Here is a 19,133-nt window from a genome sequence, read left to right on the forward strand (position 1 = left end):
ACATTTTTGTAGACTACTGGTCTGTAATCTTGGAGAACTCCTAACAATCTGGATTTGTCTGATTTGTCTCCTGATAATTAGATTCAAGTCAAAATTCCTGGCAAGAATATTACAAGGATGATATTGTGTATTTCCTATCGCATCAAATCTTGAGGCACATTATGTCCATTTATCTTACTTGTCATGCTGAGCTTGAATTCTTGGTAGGTACCTTTGTATCTGCCACATCTCATATTGTAAAGATTTCTTAACGACTAATTAGTAATCTTTAGGTATCAGATCTTTGAGGTCATGTGAATATCCTGTTTCACAATAATCTTTTACCCTATGGTTTTAGCATCAACTGCTGACCTTGTCCAAGGCAATTATTTTACTGGAGGTTGAGAAAATGGTGGTTTTTTAATTCTATCATTCCTTTGAATGGTAGCTGGCATTCTTCTTTGTAAAAGAGAGCTTCACCTAGTCATCCCTTCTGCACTGTGAATGCCACTATGACTTCTTCAATTCATTTTGTACTTGGAACGTTATACAATCCATTACCATTTTTTTCCTGACACTCAAATCGTCCTAAATTTGACCAGTGGGAATCTCTTCAAGCAGGCAGGCTCCTTTTGATATGACCCCACTAGTTTTTGAATAGGTCCTTGCTTTCTGGCACAGGAAATTGTTTCAGATTCACTTTGTGAATGGAATTAGCCCTTTCCCCAAGGAGCCCTGGTTTCTTTTAGCAAAGAATATTTTGCAATCAAAACCTGGACATAATTAGATATGCTCATAAATATTTAGTGTTACTGCTTCTAAACTTTTCAGTGGACAGATCTAGGAACTATTTTTTTTTAAATAAGCATTTTTTAAAAAAATTTATTTATTCAGAGAGAGAGAGAGACTGAGAGGCAGAGACACAGGCAGAGGGAGAAGCGGGCTCCATGCAGGGAGCCCGATGTGGGACTTGATCCTGGGTCTCCAGGATCAGACCCCGGGCTGCAGGCGGCGCTAAACCGCTGCGCCACCGGGGGTGCCCTAGGAACTATTTTTTAAAAAACTATTGAATTTCCAGGGGCACTTGGGTGGCTTGGTTGAGTGTATGACACCTGATCTTAGCTGAGGTCTTAATCTCAGGGTCATGAGTTCAAGCCCCATTTTGGGCTATAGGCCGAGTATGGCGCCTACTGAAAAAAAAAAAAATTTACACCGGTACCTCCAATTCAAAGTTATCACCACAAGGCTCTTCCTTTTCTTTCTTGCCCCTTTGTCAACATTTTTATCTCTCTATTCCAGAGTGATAGCCTTGGTTTCCAACAACTCATGTGCTCTATTTACAAAATAACTTCAACATTACTATTACTACACCAATACCACAGCCAATTATAAAACTATCAAGTTGAGATTTCTTTTTGTAGTTTTTTTTCTCTTCCCATGAAGAGGTTCAATCAGAATATTATGCTCAAAAGTTATCTGAATTAACTTCCCTCTGTGAAGTTATCCATTAGATATATACTTGGATTCATTCACCTTTGTCTGTATTCAATTTTAGGTATATCCCTAAAATTGTGCTTTTTCCACTTGATTTTGCATATGCAAACTTTTTTAAGATTGAAAGTCAAAAGCTTATTTTTTTTAAAGATTTTATTTATTTATTCACGACAGATACAGAGTGGAGCCTGCCTCTCCCTCTGCCTATGTCTCTGCCTCTCTCTGTTTCTCTCATGAAAAAATAAAATCTTTTTTTTAAAAAAAAGTAAACTTGAAGTCTCACTCCCACTCTAATCTCTTCAATCCCTAAGGGTAACCATTTTCATTAGTTTCTGGCTTATTCTACCTATGTTCTATTTTGAAAAAACATAAGCAAATATATCCTTGTTACTATTTCTTACTTACATAAAAGTAGTATACTACATATACTTTTGTTCTTCGCTTGCTTCACTTTACAATACATTCTCAGAATCACTCTGTAGCAATTCAAAGAAAAATTTTCCTTATTCCTTCTTACACCTACATAGCACTTCACTGGATAGTGATAGATTTATTCAACTAGTCTCCTATAAATGATGTTCCATATTTGTGGAAGTGAGGTTGTTGAGTAAAGGGTCAATGCAGTTTTGTTAGACATTGCTAAATTCTATCCATAGAGGCTGAAACAATTCTGCATTCCCACCAACAACGTATGACAGTGCCACTTTCTCCAAGGCCTTGCCAACAAAATGTGTGGTTAAGCTTTTGAATTATTGCCAATCTGACAGGTGTGAAAGGTTATCTCAGTGTAATTTCAATTTGCATTTCTCTTAAGAGTAAAAGTGAGCAACTTTTCAATGTTTCTGGTCCATTTACTTTTTTTGGACTATCTGTTCATCTCTTTTGAAAAGGCAAACATTTAAAAGTAAGAATTTGCCTATTTTAGCATTATGTATTAAATGGAATTTAGCATTAGAAGACTCAGGTTCAAGTTTCAACTTCCCACTCTACGTGGGGCACTGGGCAAATTGCTTAATCTGTCTTCACTTTTCTTATCTGCAAAATGGAACACTCCTCCCACCTACTCCTACATACCTAAATGGGTACCGTCTCAAATTACAAACAGGAAGTTTTTCCCGATCTCCTCTGCCATGTGAGAAAACAAAGAGAAGTCTATAACCCAGAAGATGGCCCTCACCTGACCATGCAGGCACGCTGATCTCAGATTTTAGCCTGCAGAACTATGAGAAATAAATTTCTATGGTTTTTAAAAAAGTATTTATTTATTCATGAGAGACACACAGAGAGACGCAGAGACCTAGGCAGAGGAAGAAGCAGGCTCTCTGCAGGGAGCCTGAAGTGGGACTAGATCCCCTGATCCGGGATCACACTGTGAGCTGAAGGCAAATGCTCAACTGCTGAGCTACCCAGGTGTCCTAAGTTTCTATTGTTTAAGAGTCTCCATTCCAGTGCCCACCCCTTGACAAAAAAAACTGGTCTCTCCCATATTAAAGTGGAAAAACCCTCTTTCCATCCTGAATTCTCTTCCAGATACCTTTCTTCCTTTCTCAAGATTCATAGAAATAAAATCTAATACTTTATCTGATTCCATATTTCCCATAGGTCTCAACCTACAGCACTGTGGTTTCTGCTCTCATCACTCTTGCTAATGTTACTAACGACCACTTCTAATTGTCTATCCCATTGGCCTTCCATGAATATCTATCTGATATGGTTCATTACTCTCTCCATATAGAAATAGATCAGATTGCACAAAAATCTAGCCTCATACCTGGCACAAAAGAGAGGGTCAACAAATGTTTACTGAGTGAATGATCAGATAAGGTAAGTAAATGGAGCACTCTGAAAAGTGCTATGCAAGTACTATCATCATAATACAAGTGATATGTTATTCAATTTGGTGGCTGTTGAACTGAGATAGATATATATATCTATCTCAGTAGATCTACTATATAGTAGATCTACTGTAAAGTTCTATTTAGGAAAAGGACGGTAACTGATGGATAACTGATCTTTTTTATAAATCAGGGCTCAGGTGACTTGCTTTAAAAAAATCCGGGAGGTTCTTAAGGCTCTGTGCTCAACCTTTGAAAACAAGCTCTCCCACAAAGAAAGAGGTAAGAATCCTAAAGAACTTCAAGGAGACAGAAGCCAAGCAATAAGGGTTGAGTGGCTTAATGGTAGCCAGGGAAATGTGACCACTGCACTTCTTAATTTAGAAGTCTAAATCCTCTGTGGAACTTTGTCCAGCTAGATGGAAATAACCCTTACGTGATGGGAAAAGTCCATGGTTTTCATCTACCTGTCCAGAGAAAACTCAATCTGACAATCTGAAATGGCACATATCCAGAAACAAAATAAATTAAAAGCTTTGGCTACTGACTCAATGAAGTCCATATAACATGACTTGGGCTCTGCTTAGGGCTGCTTCAGGTTCAACCTGAAATGAAGAACTGGAATCAACATGGTGTAATTACTTTTCTGTCCTCAAAATAAATGCCATTCATATTAGCCCCCTGAGGCCCTCCAAAGACTCAATCTCCCTCCCCCCCACATGCTTCTCAGGTTTACAATGACACAATTCCATGGGGTTTTCCACTATGTTCTATATAATTATGCAAAGCATATTCTTTTTTTTTTTAAATTCATTTATTTATGATAGGCACACAGTGAGAGAGAGAGAGAGAGAGGCAGAGACACAGGCAGAGGGAGAAGCAGGCTCCATGCACCGGGAGCCCGACGTGGGATTTGATCCCAGGTCTCCAGGATCGCGCCCTGGGCCAAAGGCAGGCGCTAAACGGCTGCGCCACCCAGGGATCCCTGCAAAGCATATTCTAATCTTACTGAAGTGTAAAATGAAATCTTGGGACTATAATACATTTTTAAGTAAGTTCATTTTCATCTTTCACTCTGGTTCCCCTATATTGTGCCATAGTCCAAAAACCCAAGTGACTAACTTTTTTTTCTTTCTAAAAAAATTTTTTTTTTTTAAGTAGGCTCCATGCCCGATGTGGGGCTTGAACTCATGACACTGAGAACAAGAGTCATATGCTACTGATAGGGCCAGCCAGGCACCCCCAAATGACTTATTTCTTTTCAAATATTATCCTTATGAAATAGCCTTGTAAGAGTCCAAGTGCTCCAAGCAAAAGAGAAGAGAGCACATTTATAGCAAATAAGAAGGACTGTATTCGGGTTCTACTAGGATCACTATAACTTGACATAATCTCCAAGGACTGGTACCTTCTCCATATCTTCATCATACCACAACTACAGCCTCAACACTGTGAGTCACGTTATTGAGGCAACCAGGCACAAGAGCTCTATTAATTTTTCCTTCTGAGAAAAGTTCATGCTACAAATCTCCAGTTGAAGGATAAAATCATGAATAATTAAAACAGCCCATTTGATTTAAGTCTCATCTATTCACATATCCTCTATTTCTCTGCACCTACAAAAGTAAACACCAATTTGAGGCTTTATTTTTCTTTGAAAAGGAAATATTATTCTGTAATGTCAGATATTAAGAAGGATAACCATCAGCAGTAAAAACCAACTAGTTTTTTATTCATGAACAAAATTACTGGTTGTGTCCAATATTCCTGTTTCCCTTGTTCAACTAAGAAAGCTGCCTGCCTTTCAGCAAAGGGTCTCTGTTCACATTTAGCTTTTTCTCAGCCAAACTGGACAACCTCCAGGAGAACTGTTGATATTGAGACTTGGTTGGGCAAAGGCTTCCAGCTCAGAGTACAACTCTTAAGGGTGTGGAAGAACTTTGGGTGGAAATACCCTGGCTTCCAATCAATCAATTCTCTCTTCTCATTGCAGATTTTCTTTAAACTATGCCTTATACTTTTCTTCTCCATACCAGCTGGATACCTTTCTAAATAAACAGCTCTGTGCAGTGCATTGCAGAGCTAAGCATTCTTCAAAAGTAAGGGGAAAAATCCTGCCGCCTTCCTTCACACAATCTGCTTGCACTTCAGGCATGGCAGCTCCTCACAAGATGAAATGACTTTGCAGAAAATTAACACCACCACTTGCAGCTTGGATAAAACCTCTTTTTCCGTGTCAATTGCTGGGAAAGCCAGCAGAGCACAGACTCACTGGAGAAGAGATAGAGGTTTGGATACAGGATATGGTGGTGCAGACAAAGGGAGAAAGCCATTGATGAAGAAGTGTTCATGTACTCATTTTGCTGGGTATGAGTTAAATTTCAGAATTCTCCAGTTTGGAAGTTTTTCCCAAGTAAGAAAAATACACACAATGGAAAGAACATGTCCATTCTTTAGGAAACAGAATTATACTCTGAAGCTGATTAGGATTTCCCTTTTTCAAAAATATACAGACCACATTAAGAAAGTAAAAAAAGACTGGAATATTATATAACAAAATGTATCATTGCTTATCTCTTTTGCTGGAGATTAAATGTTATTTATTGTCTTCTGAAATTGTCTAAGCTTTCTACAACAAACATGAATTACTTTTTTATAATAAATAAAAAACCTAAGACAGAAGAATATGCCAATAATCATGCTAAGTAAAGTAAGTCCGAGAAAGACAGATACAATACGATTTCACTTATATGTGAAATATAAAAAACCAACAAATAAAACCTGACTCAAATATAGAGAACAAGGGGATCCCTGGGTGGCTCAGCGGTTTAGCGCCTGCCTTCGGTCCAGGGCATGATCCTAGAGTCCCAGGATCGAGTCCCATATTGGGCTCCCTACATGGAGCCTGCTTCTCCCTCTGCCTGTGTCTCTGCCTCTCTCTCTCTCTCTCTCATGAATAAATAAAATATTTAAAAAATATATAGAGAGAGAACAAATTGGTGGTTGCCAGAAGAAAGCTGGGTGGGGGAATGGGTGAAATAGATAGGAGATTAAGAGTTACAAACTTCCAGTCATAAAATTAATAAAGTACAGAGATGAAAATGTACAGATTAGGGAATACAGTCAATAATATTGTAATAACATTGTACGATGATAAATGGGACTGTACTTATTGTGGTGAGCACTGAGTAATACATAAAATTGCTGAATCGATATGTTGCAGACCTGAACTTAATATAACATTGTACGTTAATTATACTTCAGTCAAAAAATAAACAGAAAGGAATGGACTATGTGTAGCTCACTAAAAAAAATTAAATTGTCTAAACTTTCTAAAATGAACATGACTTATTTTTATAATAAGTAAAAAAAAAATCCAAGACAGAAGAATATGCCAATATTCATAAAATAATAGGATAAATATACTGGTAAAAATACTCAAATGCATTTGTAGTTGATTAGGGACTCAAATCTCAGGAGAACTGGATTGTTTTTTCTGAAAGAGTACTACTAAAATTTCTCTATATATCCTAAAACATATCATTTCAAGAGGAAGTATGGAGAAGATAGTCCTTGAGTGGGTGGCATCAGAGACACAGGGAAGTCCACCCAAATTAAACAGGTTGAACAGTCACATATCAATTGTATTTCATATTCATTATGTCTACATCCTTTCTGGCATTAAAATACAAGTAATGGAAAAGTGATTTCTGAGTTTACAGCTCTGGTCATTTTCTAACATGAGCTATTTTTGGGTATAAGCACTTGCTGTTCATAAAAATTAGTCATGTTACACAGACACAGTTAGGGGCAGGGTCCATTTGAATGAGTGACTCATAAGTTTTCTATAGATAATCCAAAAATTCTTTCCAACGATACACCAGCAGGGAATACTTGAACCCTTGCGGAGGTATACACAGATGACAACAAAGCCAAGTACTTTACAAATGGAAAGGTCAATGACAGTTTTGCAGTATAATCTACACCCAGAAATGGCAACACACATTGGTCAAGTTAAAGTCATGGAAAAAAAGTTCCCTTTCCAGCTCACAGCTTTTCATGAGTAATTTCATAGCTATACAGCACTATGAATCACTCTACAAGCACAAATACTCTCAGACTGTCAAAAAGTTAATTCAGGGCACAAGCCTTCAATGGCATAAAATCTGACTGGTGACATAAACTCTTGAATATTCAGGGGTGAGATGATCCAATTTAGTCAGTTCCTGTGCATTTATTCCTCTTGTTTCCTGTTTCTCAGCTTCTAATCATTTCACAAATGTGAAGTAGAGAAAGGAAATGAAATTACCAGAGAAAGGAAATGAAATTCAAACCAATCAACTTATTTTCTTATTACAGTATTTTTGGTCAAAGTGTGTGGGAAGTGGAAACAAAATGAAGTTCTGACATTCCCCACTGATTTTAATTACCTTCTTAACCTTATTCCCACTACTGTGTACAGATGGAAACTAAAACTCTTCTAACATTTGGGAGGAAAATGAGTCTTAAGGTTTTTAGAAGGTTCCCTAATCCATTGGTCAGAAAGCTATCCTTGGGCTAAGTGCAGGTCACTGAATGTTCAGGAATCATGAACAATTTTAAGTCACTGAAATTTTAGCAATCACAAAAGTATCGGGGGGGACTCAAAATGCAGCTATAAGGTTCTAAATGTTTCTAAAGTCCAATAGTCTCTCAGTTCATAAGTAGTCCCACCTGCTCTGCTCAGATATATTAGGCCTTATGCAAATTTGGAAAATGTGAAAGAGTGATCTTAAAGGATCATTCTATTTGGATACACTATATAAAGCTATTGTGGACTGGTCTGTTTGACTTTTGACTGTCATGAAGAACAGATGAGATATTTAACAGTCCATGCAGGAGGGAAGGGGCTGATTTGTAGCATTTGCCCATTTCCTTGGTGTAAAATTCCCCACCAAGTCAATTTTAATCCACCAGCTTGATGTCACTGAATGAGGAATTGGGAAGAGATGAGCAGAAGCACACCATTATCTAACATTTCCACCATATAGTAGATGTAAATAACCTAGAGCACAGATAACAATAAAATCTAGCAAAAAACTAGAAAGGGATAGGGTTTAAGTATTTATTACTTTTGTTTTTAAGTTATATTTTATTTAAATATACTCAAATTTAACAATTGTTCTCCCAGAGCTGGTATGGACTAGATTTAGTACATCACTTAGAGTGGCCCTCAGACTTACCAAGAATACATGCTCAAATATCTGTGTAGGGCTATCCATTTGGCCAAGGATCACTATCATTTCATTATCTATAAATTCCTTGAATTCTCGCAAGTTGCACACCATTTGCATTTCCAACTCAGTTCGTATCTGAAACAAAGAAGACATATTTTACTCATCTCTGAAAAGTACCTCTGTACTTTCAATCAATCATTCACTATTTCTAACCCCATACCCACTGTTATCCCACTCCTAGTCTTGGAATAAGAAGAACTCAAGGTCTCTCACCTCTTTGGATGTGATATTCTCCAAATCCTTCTGCATCATTATCTCCCTTAATTTGGTTTTAATTAATCTTTCTGTTCGCTCACGTTCAGTTGGTCTGAGAAGAGAGAAATGGTGATTTTTTTCTTAGGCAGGAATTTGACTAGGTTAATGAACGTGCCATTTGGTTGTTTCCAAATTGGCAGACTTTCTATATTACCCCCAAACATTTATATTCTGGGGGCATGGCAAAACAAACAAACAAACAAAAAGTATTTAAAAAAGTTTTCACAATGTATAGAATGTAAACGTGTAGAAATTATTACTTGAAGAGGCAATACATGTCTAAAAGCCCTTAAATATATCCACGTACATCTATGAAGGACTAAAAAATAAGCTATACTGTGTATACTACTTTAATGCAGATGCATAGTCATACTGTTCCATCAAGTATCCCTGACTACCATTTGCTGCGCTAGAATACCAAGCTGGGTAGAACAGTGGTGTGACTCACTAAGGACCAGGTTTTCTGTAGCTTAAAATGCCACCTAATGCTGACCATTCATTGCTATTATTCTAGAAAACAGGAAAGATGAAAGAATGATTTCTGCCTCTTCACTGAAGCAAATTCACTCCAAAATGGGTTTTTAAGAATTAACTACTCAGAATACTTCCATCCAAAAAACATTCCTTCTCATAAAGCTCTCACAACATCTCTGTGAAATTGTTACCCCCATTTTATAGATAAAGGAATAAATATCTGAAAGGTTAAATGACATGCCAAAGATCGCATACACTGGCAGGAGAACCAGTACTCTCAGCCCAGCCTAACACTCTACCTGCAGGATTATGTTGCTTCCCTTAATCTTCTCTTAAAAATAAGACTCTTAAAAATAAAATTACCCTTGGAACTTTAATAGGAAATTAAACTAGTAAGCTAACTCTCCAATTACTAGAAAGGTATTGGTTTAATGTAACTGGATGCTTCTCTCTAAAAGCATTATTTCATATTATGCAGAATTTGAGTGAGGCTGACAAAGAGCACTTTCTGTCTCATCTTTCCCTCTTACCTACTCAAGAAAGGTATCTGCTCTGTACCTCCTTATTTGGAGATGGAAATGGACTAAGCCTTCAGGCATCCTGTCTGCCCTTGCTGCCTACAGCCTTATCACTGTCTGCAAAAATAGCTTCAGTAATCTCCAAAGATGGATGCTCTGACCTCAGAACCTTGGGGCTCCCCACCACTTGGGCTTGTAGTTTCTCATGAACCCTGCAGAATACAGATAATGCCTGTGCCATCTCCCTATCTGCCAAGGCATCCCTGTCTTGAGCAGGATTAAATTCTTAATCATGCTCCCAACCATTTTTCCTAGACATAGCTAATGGTAGAAAGTTATACATTAAAGTCTTCCATTAAAAAATATTTATAGGGACGCCTGGGTAGCTCAGAGGTTGAGCATTTGCCTTCAGCTTGGGACGTGATCCCAGAGTTCTGGGATTGAGTCCTGCATCAGGGCCCTGTATGGAGCCTGCTTCTCCTCTCTCTGCCTAAGTCTTTGCCTCTCTCTGTGTCTCTCATGAATAAATATATAAAACCTTTAAAAATATTTATAAAACAAATTTTACCACCTATGTGCATGAGTTAGATCCCTCCCTAGTTAGCAATCTTTCTCCTAATCCTTCACGACAGTTCTCTGAGGCAGAGTGGTTTGGGAGCAGACACACCTGGGTATTTTTTATTTTTTTATTTTTTCACACCTGGGTATTAATCCCAGCCCTGCAACTTTACTAGTGGTACAACCTTGAACAAATTCCTTCCCTTCTCTGAGCGGGTTTTCTTTTTTTATAAAATGAGTATAATAATATCTGCCTCATGAGGTTCTTATAAATGATGTACCACGTATAAAGTACCCGGCATAACATTTAACATACACTGGAAGCACTATACATGTATGTTCCCTTCTTCCCTTTTCTTGTATTTCAAAATACAAACTTTATTTGCAGTAGAGTACCTAAATCCATTTTGGCACACATTCTCCCTGTATGCTCATCATTCTTTTTCAGGCTTTTCTAGTCAATTTAGGGAGAAAAAAACATTATAACAAACACACTTTCTTGCTCGATTTCACTAGAGAAAAATTTGAAAATACACAAAGACATGAAGAAAAATAAAAATCACTGAAAATCTCTATATTAGAGATAATCATTATCAATACTCTGACCTACAGCTTTTCAGTTTTTCTTTCTAGGACAGACATTTGGTTAGTAAATATATCATTAAAGCTGGAGTTATATTGTACATACTAAGAGCTAAGATTTAATGAACCTCCAGCATGTTCCAGGGACTACTTTCCCTTGCTTGGGGATATAGACAAATTATTGCCAATTTTCTTTCCTTTTCTTTCTGATGTAACATCCAAATTTTCTCTAATAAAATCATAAGAAATGAAGAGTTTTCACTCTCATGTAAGTCTGGGTTAGAATGTCCATTTTTTTTTTTAATGATAGTCACACACAGAGAGAGAGAGAGAGGAAGAGACACAGGCAGAGGGAGAAGCAGGCTCCATGCACAGGGAGCCCGATGTGGGATTCAATCCCAGGTCTCCAGGATCGCGCCCTGGGCCAAAGGCAGGCGCCAAACCGCTGCGCCACCCAGGGATCCCCAGAATGTCCATTTTTGAGCCAGATGAGACATCCATTCCTTTGATAACCATCAATCAGCTATAAAGCATGAACTCAGTAACGTTTTCCAAGATTCTGAAAGCCAGACTAAGCCTTATCATTTCAGTTACGGTGGGATCTTCAAATGACTAGGGCTAATGAAAAGGAGATCCTAGTATCAATAACACCCTATGCAATAAAAAGTTTCACTTCTTTTCTGACTGTCCTGTTCATACAATTCTTGGAAATTTCACCTTTTCTAGTAAAAATAAGTTTACACTATTACCTAAATAAAGCATTTTCTTAAAACAAAATCACGAACTGTTTTAGTATCAATTTAGGAATCTGAAGGTGAAGGTTTGTACAGTCAGATTGTAAGTAGATAGATACTCTTCTTTTCCAGTTGTAGGATACCTTGAAAGTGCAGAAAAATAAATTCAGAGCAAAAGAAACATCCTGATTAATGTCTGAAAGTTTTAACATGTAGGCCTAAAAAGGAAATAAACATCAATCCCACCTCAGGCCTTTATCCAACTTACCATACACCAGGGAGATTTAATAAAATCTCACTGACAAAGACCCAACAAGGCAACAGTGGGGTTGAGTCAAACACTTGAATTATAAATTATTTTTAAAAATATGTGACCAGAAATCAGTTTAAAATGAGCAGTAACAACCTAGGCAGTCTTTTAAATTGACTGGAAACTTCTTATTTTCTTAAATATTAGAAACATCTCTTTAAAAGCTTCTCTATGAAAAAAAAAAAAATAAAAAATAAAAAAAAATAAAAGCTTCTCTATGTTGGGCTCCTGGCTGGCTCAGTCAGTAGAGCATGTGACCCCTGATCTAGGGGTTCTAAGTTTGAACCCCACATTGGGTATAGAGATTACTTATACGGAATCTTAAAACAAAAAAAGCTTCTGTGTACCATTAATTTGCTTATTAAATCCTTCTTTCACAGATGATGCCAAGGCAGACTTCAGCCTAACTCCCTTTAAACTCAAATTTCAAATTAGTGGAATCTGAATGGGATTTTATGGAATTGCAGCTCTTTACTATGGAGATTTCATTGTGCCCAGGAGTTAAACTCCTTCTGTGTTTGCAGACAACAAAAAGAATAGGATTCTTTGTGTGGCCAACGTGTAGTATAGACATTGACTAGTATCACTGGCTAAGATTAATTCTCGAAGAGGAGAGATTAGGGAAGAACATGTTGCTTTTGACCCCCTAGGATACAACAGAGACACTTCAGTAATCCTGAGTAAGCTGACTTACATGTCTGTGAAGAGAGCTGGAGAGTCAGGCCGGTGGGACTGCACATCCTGCATAGCATTCCATTCATTGACTGACGATTGATCTGAGTTGATGTGGCTCTCGTAATAACTCACCCAGGTGAGAAACAGGCTGCCTGGATAGTAATTATGCATTCTGGCCACTTCACAAGCCTTGTGTAAACTCTGTAATGCAGACCTGAAAGATACGCTGGGAAATGAGCACTGCAGAACCATGGGGATACCAGAAAGCCAATAATCCACATGTACCCAAAACTCTTTCAATTTTTAAACCCTATAGAATTTGGCCTCTGGATAATCTATTCCCTGGAATTTAAGATTCTCTGATTTTGATTATACCATATTATCTATTTATAGCTATCTGCTAGACACTTTTTGCTGAAATATATAATGCATTAATAAGGTTAGGAGTAGAGAGGAGCAGAACAACCAGGACAACCCACCAGTGAAAAATAGGTCTAGGTACCTACAGAACTCATGATCTTGTAGTTGGATTCTATATGTTGTATCACTATAGAACTAAAGATCTCAATCATTTACTATATAAGATTTGTTTCCCTTGGCACAGAATCATCTTACAGCATAAATTCCCTATGATTCTTATAGGGTCCACAAAGACCATATAGATAGATGTCTCTAAGCCTTGAAGACATGTCCTTTGATGCCCAGGAAGTACTTATCTAATAACATTTATCATTCTTGTTGCTTTAGTCTCTCAGTCTCTTCAAACCATTTATTCATACACTTGAGCTACTTTCTAATAGCTCTGGGGATCCCTGGGTGGCGCAGCGGTTTGGCGCCTGCCTTTGGCCCAGGGCGCGATCCTGGAGACCCGGGATCGAATCCCACATCGGGCTCCCGGTGTATGGAGCCTGCTTCTCCTTCTGCCTGTGTCTCTGCCTCTCTCTTTCTCACTGTGTGCCTATCATAAATAAATAAAACAAAAAAAAATTAAAACTAAGAATAGCTCTGGTTATACTAATTAAATCTCTGACTATGAACTCAGGAACCCAAGAGGGTAAACAAACCTGAAAAGTACCTTTTTTAAAAAAAACTTTTATTTTTTTATTTGAAAAGAACCTTTCTAGTTATATATTTGAGAAAAGCTGAAGCCTGAAATGGTAGGAAATTAATTACATAAGAGCAAAGATCTTTCTACATTTTGTTTACTGACACATCTCACGTGCCTATAAGAATGCCTAGTTCATAGCTGGATTAAACAAAATGTCTTATTAGCTATAAGCTAATGTCTTTCTCTTACGGGAAGAGGACAGTATGAGAGAATTCTATAGGCAATCCATTGACATCTTTCTTTTAAAAATGCCACTTAATTTCCACCCCCCATAGCAAAAGTGATCCATGCTAACTCTAGAAAATTTAGGGACCTTAAGTAAAGGCAAAAATATCCTGCAGTTAACTACTGAGAAATAACCACTGTTAAAGTTCTAGTATAGATTTCTTCAGTCTTTTTGTCAAGGCATCCATCAATAATAAAGATATGACCACATTCTATATACATTTTATTTTTTAGAAGATTTATTTATTTTAAAGAAAGACAGAACAGGGAGAGTGGCAGAAGGAGAGGGAGAATCTCAAGTAGATTCTCCGCTGAGTATAGAGTCTGATGCAGGACTTCACCTCATGACGCTGAGATCATGACCTGAGCTGAAATCAAGAGTCAGACGCCCAACTGACTGTGCTACTCAGGTATCCCTCTATATTTCTATATTTCTTCTTTCTTTCTTTCTTTCTTTCTTTCTTTCTTTCTTTCTTTCTTTCTTTCTTCTTTCTTTCTTTCTCTCTCTCTCTCTCTTTCCTTCCTTCCTCCTTTCCTTTTCTTTTCTTTCCTTTCCCTTCCTTCCTTCTTCCTTCTCTTTCTCTCTTTCTCTCTTTCTTTCTTTTCTTTTCTTTTCTTTTTAAAATATTTTATTTATTTATTCATGAGAGACACAGACTGAGAGAGGCAGAGACACAGGCAGAGGGAGAAGCAGGCTCCATTCAGGGAGCCCGATATGGGACTCCATCCCAGGACTCCAGGATCATACCCTGGACCGAAGGCAGGCACTAAACCGCTGAGCCACCTAGGGATCCCTCTTTTTCTTTTCTTTTCTTCCTTTCTTCTTTCTTTCTTCTTCCTCTTTCTTTCTTTCTTTCTTTCTTTCTTCATTCATTCATTCATTTATTACATTTTAAACTTGATTAAGTTTAATCAACATTCTTACCAGCATATATGTCAATATTCTTCAATGAGATTATTTTAATGGCTGTATTATATTTAATAACATCGATGCACCATAATTTAATTCATATTTTTCAGATATTTAAATTGTTTTCCACATTTTGCTATTATTACAACACTGACAAACATTCTTATAGTTAAAATTTTTACACATATCCACAATTACCACCTTAGGATACATTTTTTTTTTTAGGATACATTTTTATTTTATTTTATTTTTATTTTTTAAAAAGGATAAATTTTTATTTTTTTTATTATATTTATTTATTTATTTATTTATTTATTTATTTATTTATTTATTTATTTATTTATGATAGTCACATAGAATGAGAGAGAGAGAGAGGCAGAGACACAGGCAGAGGGAGAAGCGGGCTCCATGCACCGGGAGCCCAACGTGGGACTCGATCCCGGGTCTCCAGGATCGCGCCCTGGGCCAAAGGCAGGCGCCAAACTGCTGTGCCACCCAGGGATCCAAAAAGGATAAATTTTTAGAAGCAGAATTACAAGGTCAAAAGGGCAGGCAAATGGTAAGGCATATTGGCAAGAAAGATTCATTCTCAAGAAAGGTTGTTGTAGTTTATTCTCCCACCAATAGTAAATGACAATTTACTTGTTCAAGTCCTTGTCGATCCCAAATAATGTAAATTAAAAAATAAATTAGTTATCAACTTAATAAGGAAAAAAATTTCAGTCCATTATTTTTTTAATTTTAAAGATTTTATTTATTTATTCATGAGAGACACAGAGAGGAGAGAGAGGCAGAGACACAGGCAGAGGGAGAAGCAGGCTCCATGCAGGGAGCCTGACGTGGGACTCGATCCCGGGACTCCAGGATCAGGCCCTGGGCTGAAGGTGGCCCTAAACCGCTGAGCCACCTTGGCTGCCCCATTTCAGTCCATTTTTATCTGGGAAAGAGTTTTCCTTAAAAAACAAAGTTGCAGAATCTTTTAGAATGCTTTCTATTACTCAAAGTAAGCCAAATTCTCAGAGAAGTTTTTCTAATTCTCAGAGAATTCTCTGAATTTCAGTTTCACTACATAGATTTACAGGTAAGGGTCAGCTGAGCGCAATATTTGATGCATATTATTTTCATTGGGAAAACTTGTGCTTCAAAAACATATGCCACATGTGTCTGAGACAAGAATCCTAAAATACACTCAAGGCTTAGGGACACCTGGGTGGCTCAGCAGTTGAGCACCTGCCTTTGGCCCAGGGTGTGATCCTGGAGTCCTGGGATCGAGTCCCAAATCCCTGCATGGAGCCTGCTTCTCCCTCTGCCTATGTCTGTCTGTCTGTCTGTCTCTCTCTCTCTCTCTCTCTGTCTCTCATGAATAAATAAATAAAACCTTAAAAAAAAAAAGAAACTAAAATATACTCAAGGCTTGGCCATCTCAGATATTTCTGTTGCATACAGGAGCTTCCCAGGAAACTACATTAAACTACCTCCTGTGAAGGAAACACCTGGTCTAAATGCCACTTTGATCCACAGATCACCTTTTTTCCCCCCTGTGACTTTCAGTTCACTATTCCCCAGATGGCACACCAAAAAGTTTATTCAGCAATAAGCCAACAGAAGTAGGACTAGTCAGTTTGCTTTAGAACATCAAAGATTGAACTAGGTTATTACTTGAATCTTCCTTCATTGTCTAAAGAATTAAGACTGCTTTGTACTCCTTCTCAAAATATAACTGAAAATACTGTCATTTATGGGACGTCAGCTGTTTGGCTTTACTTGGTACCTAGGAATAGGTATGTCAGTTGCGTGTAAAGGAGCCTTAGTCAAAGAAAGTAAGCTTTCCATGAGAAAATTATGTGAAATATGCCCTAAAATCCAAAAAAATGTTTTAAACACATGACCTGTAACTCTGTTGCACCTCAATTACTGCATGAAATGATAAGATTCTGAAGTTCAGTTGTCTCTGCTTTATGACTGCATCCACCTCAAGCCTATCAGTCCTGTTATTTAGGGGCAAATGAGCTCCTTGGAATCTTTTCAGGCTCCTTTATTTCCTGTTTGGTTTTTGTTCTATCCATTCTGCTCCTCATGAGGACTTCTACTACAGAATAAGGTAACTGAATGAGAAACTGAAAATCATATCCCTAACTCAGGGATAGACTCTGAATCTTAGAGTCATACTATTCCCTAGTCATCAGATCATTTTTCTAGATAATCTAGAATAAGAGAGTAAGAGTCTACTCTGCCTACATGGAAAAGATACTCTCAGGCCAGTTATGTAACCTCTACAAAACTTCAGCTTTCTCACCAATAATAAGAACTACCATTATTATTTTGGGGAGTTGGTGTGGTGATTAGATATAACCCATATAAAGCGTAATTCTGATATATATAGTTAAGTAGCCCAGAAGTGTCAGTACACCAGTTGATGGTTATTAACATTTATAATGTTTCGGCTTTATTTGCATTTTGCAGTCTTATAGTCATCAGAAATTTTAATGGAAACTTATCTATTAATAGTATCCCTGATTACTTTAAGAAATTAAACACTAATGCACTGTAGTAGTATGATATTCTAGATATGGCTCTAGACTGCCACTAACTTAATCAATGTGTCCCGATAAAACTGTTCCAACCAGCAATCTGACCCATTAAGTATCTTCCAGAGTCTAAGAACACCTCTGAATTTTACTTGTTCACCAGTGCTTAAGGACTTCCACTATGATAATTTGAAAACTGAGCTCCTAGGTCATCTTTAACTATGAGGGACACACAAACACATCAAACAAAAAACCACACACAGATCATACAGCATTTTCATAGAGAACTGTACTATTTCAAATATTACTACTTACAAAATATTGCCCCAATAATATATTTAAAAACTTTCACAGAAAAAAACCCCAAAAACCTTTATAGAGACATTAAAAGTCCTCTTACCACATTGCCTGTACAGATACAGGTTTGAATATATGCACTCTGTTATCCGTTGATACACTGAACCCACTAAGGGAAGAAAAAAAAAAAGAATGAGATAAAAATCCACAAATGAGAGTAGCTTATTTCAGTTGTGAATTTTCAAGGTCATTTCCCAGGCTAGCAACTGCTGGCTCAATGGAAGAAATCATCAGGCACTTCATGTAGAAGTTAACTAGAGTACAGGACTTGATTGAAAAGCTTCAACAAATTGTCTGATTTTATCTACCAAGCAAAATGAATGGACTCCCACACTGGAATTGGGGAATTACATATAATTTCCCAGCTGTAGCTACAAACTGTTCTGCTATATATTTCTATTTGGAAGCCTTGTGGGTTCTTAGCAAACCTGACCCTGGTTTTATAAACTGGAGCAAACATCTTGGTCTCTTGGGGACACATTCTAAAAACACCAGGAGGTGGGGGTGGAGGGTCACTGGAAGGAATTGGCACAGGAATGGGGTTATACTGTAGGCTGACAGCTGGCAGAGGCAGCAAGAGGTTATTTGAAACAGAACATATCATCCTCTGGGAGAGCATTGCAACAGTCCCACATGTTCAGGTTGAAGAGTGAGCCAACAAACTAGTTTTTCTTTGTTTGGATTCTTACTGTAGTCAGCCTAGAAGAACAGAAGTAAGAGGTCCTGGCAAGTTGTATTTTTACTCCACTTTACAAAACAGTAGTTTTTTTTTTTTAAGATTTATTTATTTTATTTATTTATTTATTCATGATAAACACACACACACACACACACACAGAGAGAGAGAGAGAGAGAGAGAGAGAGAGAGAGAGAGGCAGAGACACAGGAGGAGGGAGAAGCAGGCTCCATGCCGGGAGCCCGACGTGGGACTCGATCCCGGGACTCCAGGATCGCGCCCTGGGCCAAAGGCAGGCGCTAAATCGCTGAGCCACCCAGGGATCCCCAAAACAGGAGTTTAAAAGGACTCACTGAGTTGCTGACATGACAGTTCACTTGGGCACACTGGGCCTCCCAATCAGCTTAATGAATGGGCACGAAGATGGAACCTCACCCCTTGGCTTTCTATAGGAGAATAAAAAGGGAAAGCTCTTACCCATCACCATCCAAATGAATTAGGGTATCACTCCAGAGGGGCAGGACTAAGCCCATGGTACAAGTACTACTGTAAGACAAGACAAGAAATAGTGTATAGGTTAATTCCTGTTACTCTAGGAAGCAGTTTACTCTTTCAACACAAAGGATAAAACCCCTAAAC

General features: G+C 37.7%; 1 protein-coding gene across 3 annotated transcripts in view; it reads right to left on the minus strand.

The window, feature by feature from the left end:
• SSH2 (slingshot protein phosphatase 2) overlaps nt 1-19,133 on the minus strand; it is a 244,035-nt gene that overhangs the window by 29,173 nt on the left and 195,729 nt on the right. For all 3 annotated transcript variants that reach the window (XM_055317858.1, XM_055317847.1, XM_055317853.1), the window contains 5 exons: nt 18,972-19,040; nt 17,862-17,927; nt 12,710-12,904; nt 8,798-8,891; nt 8,531-8,659 (listed from right to left, as the gene is read on the minus strand). In XM_055317858.1, coding sequence (XP_055173833.1) covers nt 8,531-8,659; nt 8,798-8,891; nt 12,710-12,904; nt 17,862-17,927; nt 18,972-19,040 — 553 coding nt within the window. The remainder of the gene's footprint in view (nt 1-8,530; nt 8,660-8,797; nt 8,892-12,709; nt 12,905-17,861; nt 17,928-18,971; nt 19,041-19,133) is intronic.

The sequence above is a fragment of the Nyctereutes procyonoides genome, unplaced genomic scaffold, assembly GCF_905146905.1.
Source record: "Nyctereutes procyonoides isolate TBG_1078 unplaced genomic scaffold, NYPRO_anot_genome, whole genome shotgun sequence".
NCBI lineage: Eukaryota > Metazoa > Chordata > Mammalia > Carnivora > Canidae > Nyctereutes > Nyctereutes procyonoides.